The 9,753-nt window shown below is 40.1% G+C and overlaps 1 protein-coding gene across 7 annotated transcripts in view; it reads right to left on the minus strand.

Moving 5' to 3' along the window:
* il16 (interleukin 16) overlaps nt 1–9,753 on the minus strand; it is a 137,425-nt gene that overhangs the window by 10,799 nt on the left and 116,873 nt on the right. For 4 of the 7 annotated variants that reach the window (XM_020618881.1, XM_020618877.1, XM_020618875.1 and 1 more), the window contains 6 exons: nt 7,436–7,585; nt 5,962–6,018; nt 4,693–4,774; nt 2,543–3,684; nt 1,693–1,844; nt 1,270–1,435 (listed from right to left, as the gene is read on the minus strand). In XM_020618881.1, the coding sequence (XP_020474537.1) occupies nt 1,270–1,435; nt 1,693–1,844; nt 2,543–3,684; nt 4,693–4,774; nt 5,962–6,018; nt 7,436–7,585 (1,749 nt within the window). The remainder of the gene's footprint in view (nt 1–1,269; nt 1,436–1,692; nt 1,845–2,542; nt 3,685–4,692; nt 4,775–5,961; nt 6,019–7,435; nt 7,586–9,753) is intronic. The other 3 variants (XM_020618876.1, XM_020618879.1, XM_020618878.1) reach the window with 3 other exon arrangements.

Genomic DNA, 9,753 nt, shown 5'->3' on the forward strand with positions numbered 1-9,753 from the left:
GTTATTGTTTGCACCTCTATTTAGGCAGCGTCCTCCCATCAGGACGCTGCCAGATTGTTCTAGACCCCAGCTCTGACTTTCCAGCATTCTCTTCGGTATTGGTATTTTTGTGTTTCTGGCCCGGACTGCTTCCTTGAATTATTCTGTTCTGCCTTGCCCTCTTATTTCGGACTGCTTCAGTGTATCGGCTTAACGGACTTATCTTTGGACAACACGTTTTGGATTCCCCTGGATGTATGTGTTTGCTGGCTCTGATCTCGGACTGTTATACCGACCGTGAGTTTTGTGTTTCCACCGTGTCTTGTATGGTTTTTTGTTTACGTTAGTTCTCTTATTAAAGAGACGGGTTTTGTTCATTACTTCCTCATCTGGCCATTTAATGAGTTCACCTAACACTTTTCGGCCGCATTACGCGCCAATTCTGACAGCGTGATGTGATGTGTTGCTGGTTAACGACCCATGATGTTATTGTCGTTGCTACGCTACCTGTTGGAATTAATTTCACTGCTTTGGGACTGTATGTTATTGTTTTGGGGAAGACGCAGCGACCACTGGTTGGAGCGATGTTTCCACTACTTTGTGGGACTTAACTGTGAGTTTAAAAAAAAATACACGTTGTTATTATGCCCTGTTTCTGTAATGTTAGAGAGAATTGTTGTAAGGCTGGAGAAGTTACTATTTCTGCATTATGCCATATGGGGTTTCTCAATTACCTGCTTTGTTTAGAGTGTTACACATCTCTTTGGTACATATACAGTTGTTTACCTATCTATGGAGGAGACATTCAACTTAATTAATTCTTTTGTGGTTCATTGTGCTGCCTACTTGCAACACAACACCAGCAGCGGGAGCTGTGCGTGTTCATGAACTATCCTCTCATTTTAGGAAGAGGCTCTATGGTTTTATTTTTCTGAAATAAGTACAGACTATTTGGAGTTGTGAGAGGTGCCAATCTAATTTAGAGATACCCAAAATTAAACATGATGGCTGGAAACAAGCAAAAAGAGCAGCCATGGGGACTTTAATAATTATATATTAAAAGGTTAATCTTTTTAAAAATCCATGATGCAAGGGCTTTGTAATGTGTTTTTAAATGCTGTGCTCAGAAGTTAAAACTTAATTATAAATTTAGGAATTAAATAAGGCGAAATAGCATTTCTTCATTCTTGTTAAATGTTAATCAAAATAGCTGCAGCCTTTTCCTTTAAACTAACTTCCATGAGACTTATAAAAATGAACTGGAACTGGGTTATACCAAGTGAAAGTTACCTTCAGTGTCTCTTCATCTAGAGCTTTGACTTCCTGGATCATCCTCTCTATCTCCTGTGAGGGGATGGCTGAGATGACAGAGTGAGCACAAGCAGAAGTGACTGCTGCCTCACTGTGAGGTCCTCCCTCCCCTCGCTCAATGGTACACTCCCTCAGTGAGGCCAAGCTGGGTTTAAAAACATACAAACTTATTAGGGATGAAGCTGTACAGTGTTTCTCATCTCTGCCCATTGTGGATGCCAGAAAACTATTACTGTATAATGGTGCTGTGGTACAAGCTCTTCACTGCTACTCTGATAAAACAGGAAATTATTTTTTTTTCAACAGCAACCCACTTCCTCATGAATATAAAACAAACACAGTTGGTATTGTGTAAATAATATAAGTGTCCTCTTTGCCAACACATGACTGCAGAAGTCTTACCTCACAGAGAATCCTCTGTCAGTGCTGTCCATACCAGACTCGGACTCATGAGAGTTAGTAAAATCCATGGCAGATAGGATCTGCATGTTTGGGGAGCAAGGGCTACCATGGCATGTGTACATGGGCAGGGAGCGCATCAACGCTTGTGACACCTGCAACAGAAGCAACACATTCAAATAGAAGAAGATGCAATCAGAAGGTGGTTATTCTTGTACCAAACAGTGTGAGGATGCTACAACAATTACACTGAAAATACAAATATATCAAATAAATCATTGACATGTTGAGCATGTGTTATGAAAACTTCACAACTGCTTATAAGGTTACATTCTGGTTTATTATAACTGTTTTATTTCTTTAGTTTTGGTTATTATTTGGATCTCAGTCACACTAAGAATCTCATCCTAAATTTTGAACAAAATGTCTGTCAACAGTTTGACACAGCTCTGATGCTCTAAACTGTCTCAGTGTGATCTAGGGCCACTGTTTGTTTCAAGTATTTTATTTCATAGATTCCATATGGGACAGCTCAGAATCAATTCTTTACTGTATTGGTGTCTGTACGCAACTTTTTTGTTAAATAAGGGGTTATTACAGATATTTCAGGTGTGCTTTTTTTTTCATTTTAAATACTTCATTCACTGAAAGTTCTTTTAATAATTTGTCCATCGGTTCCGGATGGTATCTATACATCTACAAATGCAAAGACGTTTATACAGGTCATAGGTATCATTGATATTTCCAAGAAACATTTCCAAGGAGCTAAGTTCTAGGTTTAAGTACATATGTAGCCTCAACTATATTTATAAATAATACAAATCAAGTATATTACCATGGTTTCTCAGATTACCTGGTTACTGAAAGTGAGAATTTTTCCTAAACTCTCTCCCTCCAGGCCTCTCAGGGAGTTACTATCTGTGGGTGGAGCAGCACTTCCATCCATGCTCAGCAGCCTTCCCTGGCTCTGTGCTTCGTACCCCTCTGCCCCCTCTGTGGGACTTTCCTCTTCATCTGGACTGGATGTTGCAAGGGGCAGGTCCTTGGACTCTCTGGACCTGCTGACGTCTACTCTTTCTAGCTCACACTCTTCTTTGGGTGGTAAGACATTTCTGTCATCATGGACGATAGCTGACTGAGTATCATTTATATCCGACTCCAGATCATTCCTGATGGTACCAGTAGGTGGGAGATCAGTGGGGGCCTGGATGGAGGGAGGTTTGTCTTCACAGGACTTGATTGTTGTTTGACTATCAGATTCAGAGGTGGAGGAGGTGACAGCAGTGGGTGAGGAGGGGACATTATTGTTTGTCTCCTCAACAAATGCAGACTGGTTTGACTGTATCTCTTTGGGGATTTCATGTTTGCTATTCACATCTTCATGTGAGCTAGGATGACTCCCGGTCTCCTTTTCCATCAGAAGAAGAGAAGTGGAAGAGGTCACATGTCTCTTGTTGCCCCCCTTCTCTGGACTCTCTGGACTGGAAAAAGTTTCAAATGAGTGGATTTTTTGTTTGATTGACAGGTTGGCTGCTGTTGAGGCAGCTCTGCCTCCAAAGCTTCTGCTGAAGCACACAGCAGACCTTGGCTCTGCAGGTTTAGCTTGCTTCTTCTGGTCCTGCTCATCCCGAATTTTCCTCAGACTCTGGCGAAACCAGGAAGGCTTAGGTGCAACTGGGGGCCCCTTCTTTGATTCTGGAGGAGTTGCAGATGTGTTTTCAGGAACCATGTCGGAAGGAGGATCTGAAGTTAAATTAGTGGCTGTGCCACTAAGCTCAGCAGTGATCTCTTCATCACTCATGATGGCAGGCTGTGTGGTGTCTGCAGCTTGTGAGTAGTGATAGTAGTGGTGGATCTCGGGCAGCTCTTCCAGGGAACTGTCTGGAAGGCGAATCCAGGGATCCTGATGCTGCTCTTGGGTATGATGTCCAATTCGAGCCTGCCTCCTAAGAGCACCTCTCTTTGTCTGTGAACAGAGCCAAAGTGATGAAGCACCTGGCAACACAGAGGAAAGTCCATGGTTTTGAGAGGTGGTCATGAGTTTCAAACATTTGCATCTCAAAGATTTTTTTAATGGACATTATTGTGTATTCACACTGTAAACAACACAATGAGGAGGCCTCTGTCAGTGTTAACAGTCCAAGGAAGTCAAAGGTGCCCAGGCACAGCAATGCTTTGTGCTAAATGGTATATTTTTCTGTTGTTTGGCCGGTTTATTGTTTACCCTCTAACCCTGCTAACACTCTCACTAATTAAACAAAGTACAACTGAAGCTGTTGGGAAAGTCTTCAGTTTCGCAGGTATTTGGTTATTAACCTAAAGTGTCTCAGTACTGAACAAATAAAATTTTGACACTTGGTGCTAGATCAAAAGTGAAGGGATCACCAAAGTTACTCTAATTCACTCCAGTGTGGGCAAATTTCATCACAGTTCATCTAACAGGTGAGTTATTTGACTCAAAACCAAATGTGAACCTATATGGTGACACTAGAGATCATTCACATGATTAGGATATATTGTCTGGGAGCCTTCTATGTAATGTATGCAGAAAATGTTTATATATGTTTATATATATAACAATTTAAAATACGTATTACACACATCTGGGGTTTGGTGCCTAATTTTGCAATACTAAATAAAACAAATACAACACATACTGCATGTGATGCCACAGTTGGCCATCAAGGATAGTTTCAAATGTAGCAAATGTCCAAGTTAATTACTGACTGTGCTGCTGCTCAAGGAGCCCTGGCAGCCCTGGTGTAACTATAAAGCAGGTGATCATCAGCACTGCCGCAGCCCTTGTTGAACTCCACCATCATATTCTGATTTCATTTTATTTTGCACCACATACTGTAAAATGCCTGCCTCGGTTACTTTCAACTGAACTACAACTACAGAACCAGGTTCAGGTTGCTGTCACATTGTTGGAACAATGGTCTGATTAATGAACTTATTCTGAAGTTGCAGATGGTTAAATGTAACATAACACTTATGTCCTACCTGTGTGTAGCCTGCTGTCGGTGGAGGCTGCAGTGTCTTCTTTGCTCCCTTCTGACTGTTCTCTTACTTGCTCTCCTTCCTGCTACACAAACAGGAAGTATTGTGTGTGAAAGCTTCTCTAGCAGCAACCACAGAGAGGTGCAATACTTTATTGTACCCTGCTTCCGCTCAGACATTCAGCCACATTGATCTACTGCTATCTGCTACTATTCCACTGAGTCAGTAACAGGCCCATAACCTAATCAACATGATGCATACAGACACACAACATGCACATTTTGCATGCTGACATGCACACAAACACACACAGTGTAAAACGTGCAAAAGAATGCACTCTATATGGAAACATAAGATGGGCACTGTGAGCACCATATTAGGCAGTTTCACTGCTTTTTCTTCCTAATTCCTGAATGACTTTTCAAGGTCACACCTACACTACATGGCCAAAAGCATGTGCATACGCCTGAACATTACACTCCAGCCCGGTATCCCTAAGAATTACATTTATATTGGAGAATTCAGTGGTGCACAACATAGCGTACATAACATATTGTTCAATACCAGTGCAGGAAGTAGTGCGTCCATTATATGGCGAAATGTTAAGAAAACCAAACCCGCACACATGTGCAATTTATGTTCCTTAAAGAACAAAAAAAAAAACAACCCAAAGTGTAACTATAGTCTTTTCCTCTCCTTATTCTTATTGTACTTGTTTGATTGTAAAAAGGAGGAATTTCAAAAACACTGGCAGTGAATAAGAAACATCTCAAACATAATACAAGGTTTTGCAAAATCATCCAATCACAGTGTTCTTAGCTTGTAATACAATTAAGTGTATTTGGTCACAGCCTTCATTTGGAAGGGTTTTAACAAGATTTGGAAACCTGACTGAATAAAATGACCTGTTGACTAAAACAATGTACATACAAGAAGAAAACCTAGAGCAGAAGTTAAAACACACCTGATTAAGTATCATGTGCACTAGTCCTTATATTTAGGTTTAACTGGAATTTCAATCAAGGCATCCTTTATAAAGGTAAGCTGTAACTAATGGCTTTATTAATAACACATTTTTACATAGAGTGCCTTATTACATAGTAGTAAAAACATACATAGAAAATACAGCAATAAAACACTGAACTCTCAAATAAATGTAATTACATAGCCCTTGATCAAGGACTGGGCTGAGAGCATTATTAAATCATAAAACCCCACAGGCATTTAGCATGCTTTCACTAACCACACTGAAAGCCACCTCAATTCACATACATTCCTTAAGAGTAACTTCAGGATCTTTCGTAAGGCCTTGCATATACTGCTGAAGAACTGTGGGCAGTGAAAGGAGAAGAGCATGTTGCCTATCATTCTTTTCAGAAGAGTATGATCAGTGCATTGAGAGAAATGTCAGAAAGGAAGTGAAAAACACAGGCTGCAATTCAGATAAAATTGAACAGATACTGAAGCTCTGAGCAGAATCTCACAGTGGAAGAAAACACAAATTAAACACTTTCAAGTAAAAAATGTAGCAATTTAGCACACAAAATTAGTCACAACTGGCTTTATTTGCACAACATAAATGAAAAATGAACTACAAATGCCATTTATTAATTAATTTATTTCTGATTTTTCTGAGAGATATAGGTTTTTTTAATCAAGCAATGTATGCCTGGAGGTTAAGATGTGTTTTTTAATTTGACCACTAGATGGAGAAATGAAAACGAGATAAATCAGGTCCAAGCCCACCAGCAGCTCAAATCTGATCAGTTGAGGTGCTTCTTCATCTAATTTATTATTTTACAAAGTTCTTTCTCCTTTTCTGTTCATAACTGTGCTAAAAGTCTGCAACAGTGCATGTACTGCAATGTCCAGTGGAAGGAGAGAAACACACAGAAAGTAGCCAGTGTGTTGTCTGATGAGTTAATGATCATGTGATGAAATTCAACAAAAATATAGCCTTGGATTTCAGGTTTGGGTCACTGGTGCAAGTGGGTGAAAACTGGTTCTGATCTCAATTTTAGGCCTGTGTATCCTGCTACTGTCACAGCAGTATGGGGGTAGGTCTGACATTTTCTGCTCTATAGCAAAAGTCAGAATCTCTATTTTATGAAATGTAAAGAATATGTTAGAGCTCACATAAACAAGGGAATGAATTTTTTTGTAACCACTTTCTTATCATCTGTGTACAGTAGCTGAATTTTTAAACCTAATTGTCTTGTATTGACACATTTGAACCATGTGCTTATATTTAGTAAGTTTTCATGCCATTGTTTATAAGCTTATGGTATTGTCACTATATGCTTAGGCTGTATGGCAAGCAGGTTTGTAACAAGGTATGATGATGTTGATTTAAAGCCTGATTGAAAATGTAATGATAGTGCAGAACACTAGAATTTGTCACTCCTTTTGTTTTAGATTTGGGGACTGCCAGCACTTTTGTTATAACATGCTTTTTAATGATGCAAACAAGAGGCTGAATGTTGCCGTGGAGGCAGTGAGTTAGATGTGGGTGTTCTCACCCTGAGGCCTGCTTTCTTTGTCTAGTTGCTAGTTAGCAAACGGGTGAAAACAATGCAGATTTTCTCTTGTGTGATAAAATATTCACAGAAAAAAACAGTGATTTCTTTCATCAAGAGCATATACTAGTAAATATGCAAAGAGTACTCAAAGTCAACACAATTAACCATTTTTACATCTACATTAACCATAGCTATTCTCCATGTTGTTCATCTGCTACGTTCTGTACCTGGCAGCTGGTGTGTGATGAAGGCTGCAGTCCTTCTCTAACTGGGGATCCTCCATTGGAACCACTGGAGTCTCCAATATAGCACTCCTCACTGGTCACATCCTGAGGCCAGCAGTACTGACTTGGAGCAGCATGCACCTTGAAGTTGGACTACACACACACACACACACACACACACACACACACACACACACATACATGTCTTTATGCCTTTGTGTGGCCCACGTTCTGTGACTTCTTTGTGATGGCCACCACTTCTACTATAGCTACAATGGTGCAAAACACAAATCTTTCATGAGGTGGCAATAGAGAATCAAAATGTCACTTCAGAATTCAGAAAACTCGAAAATAAAAAAACATCTTTTTCTTCTACACCTGTGCGGACTCGAGCCTGTTGCCAAGCAGATTTGGTGAACTGGACCTTCTGTCACAAAGCACCAAAACAATGCATGTTATGAAAGATCTGCTAAAATCTGGTGATATAACTGTCGCATCTTACTTTCCTGGTTAACCCAAACCACAGCATTACAGAGATGGAAGCATGTGGTTTTTAATTTTGCCAATGTAAAGTGTATTTAACCCTTGGGGGTCAGTGTGAGGGCCCAGAGATGATAAGAGTCTGGCCGGAGATGTGTGGTTCTCCATGGGTGAAGCAGAGTGCAGCATGGCATGTTTGAGACTTAGAAAAATTAATGACCTGTGGTCCTGGTACTCAATATTGGGACTTAGAAAATTTTTCTGTTCCCACACAGTGTAATACCAGAGGCATGAAACTCCATTTGGAGTACCGGGGCACAAAGTTGTGGCCGGGCGGTTTTAAATTATTTAGCCCAGGGAGGGGGCTTAAGCGTGGGTACACAGGTTCAACTGGTGCACCGGATGCCTGGAGCTCTGGTTCACAAGGGGAGCTAGCCGGTTCCTTTCTCCCACTATGGAGCTCCATTCCCGCGGTACTCCCTGGTGATAACAAAGCATAGAGTCCCTGGGGCTTTGGTTCAGACTATTTATATGTAAATATAATGTATAGTCCACGTAGGTTCAGATCAACAGCCTTTTTTCTTTTGTCAGTTTTCTTTTAGTAAAAATCTAAAAAAGGGTCAATTTGACCTGGATGCAACACAAGGGTTAAATTGGATTGTATTTACATCTATTAAAAAATGTATTATAAAAATGGTATATGGTATGTATCTCTGCATTTAAAACTGGGTAGTTTTGCAGACATCTAAACTTTAGGTTTGTTCAATCTTACATGTCACTTGTTAAGTTTGCTTAACACCAATAACACTGAAAGCAATGTTTGTCAAAGTCCTCTAATCTTGATTTACCTACTTTAATTCACCCACTCCATTGATAGAAGCTTGATAAACAATTTAGCACACGAAATTAGTCACAACTGGCTTTATTTGCACAACATAAATGAAAAATGAACTACAACAATTTCCTTTTTTGAGACATGATGGAGTTGTGGACATTATTCTTTAAATCTTTCCAGTTGCGACTGCCCAGTGCTGGTTCTGCTTCAAATGCCTTGAGGCAGACCTCTTTACCAGGAAGTCTTTGCATAGTGATGCACTGCCCCAGTTGTCGCCACACCGCTGCTTTTTCTGCAGAACCCCACAGTCTGCGCTGGTGTTTGTTTTTGCTGAGTAACTGTAGGTCCACAGCTGAAATAGAAATGACAAATGTGATAGACATTCTCAATATTGATAAATCAAAAATTTATCTGGTGATCTAATTTGTAATGTGTTGTTAATCCACATCTACTGTAATTAACACTACTCAAGTCTGAGAACTGAGCAGTACCTGTTTTCTCTGTCCTTTTGAGCTTGTGTGATGGTCCTGTAGCTGAGGCCTGTTGAGTCAGCATGTGTGATTCTTCTGCAGCAGAAGAACACGTCACCTCACTATTAACCACGAATCATTGTCTTATCTGTTTGCCCTGGGAGGAGAGGTATATACACACACACACACACACACACACACACACACACACACACACACACACACACACAGTTTGTATAAAGCCATACCATCATCTGCCCTTTGGGTCATTATTATTGACCTTTATGTAGGAGGAGCACTTTTGGTTTTAATCACAGAAATGTTTATACGGAATCTATTGTGTGAAACTCTTTTGTTTGATGTCTCTTTTCATATTTCACATCCAAAATCTGTTCTATGAATTCTCTTGGAGAGCCGACTGAAGGGCGAATGGTAGTATTCATGATAGTGCTGAAAAGCTGCTCTGAAACTCTTATCTCTGAGTTTTGAATATGTTATTAGCCTGCTCTATTTTCTACTCACTTTGTATGCCCACG

Source organism: Monopterus albus, unplaced genomic scaffold, assembly GCF_001952655.1.
Source record: "Monopterus albus unplaced genomic scaffold, M_albus_1.0 scaffold210.1, whole genome shotgun sequence".
Lineage (NCBI taxonomy): Eukaryota > Metazoa > Chordata > Actinopteri > Synbranchiformes > Synbranchidae > Monopterus > Monopterus albus.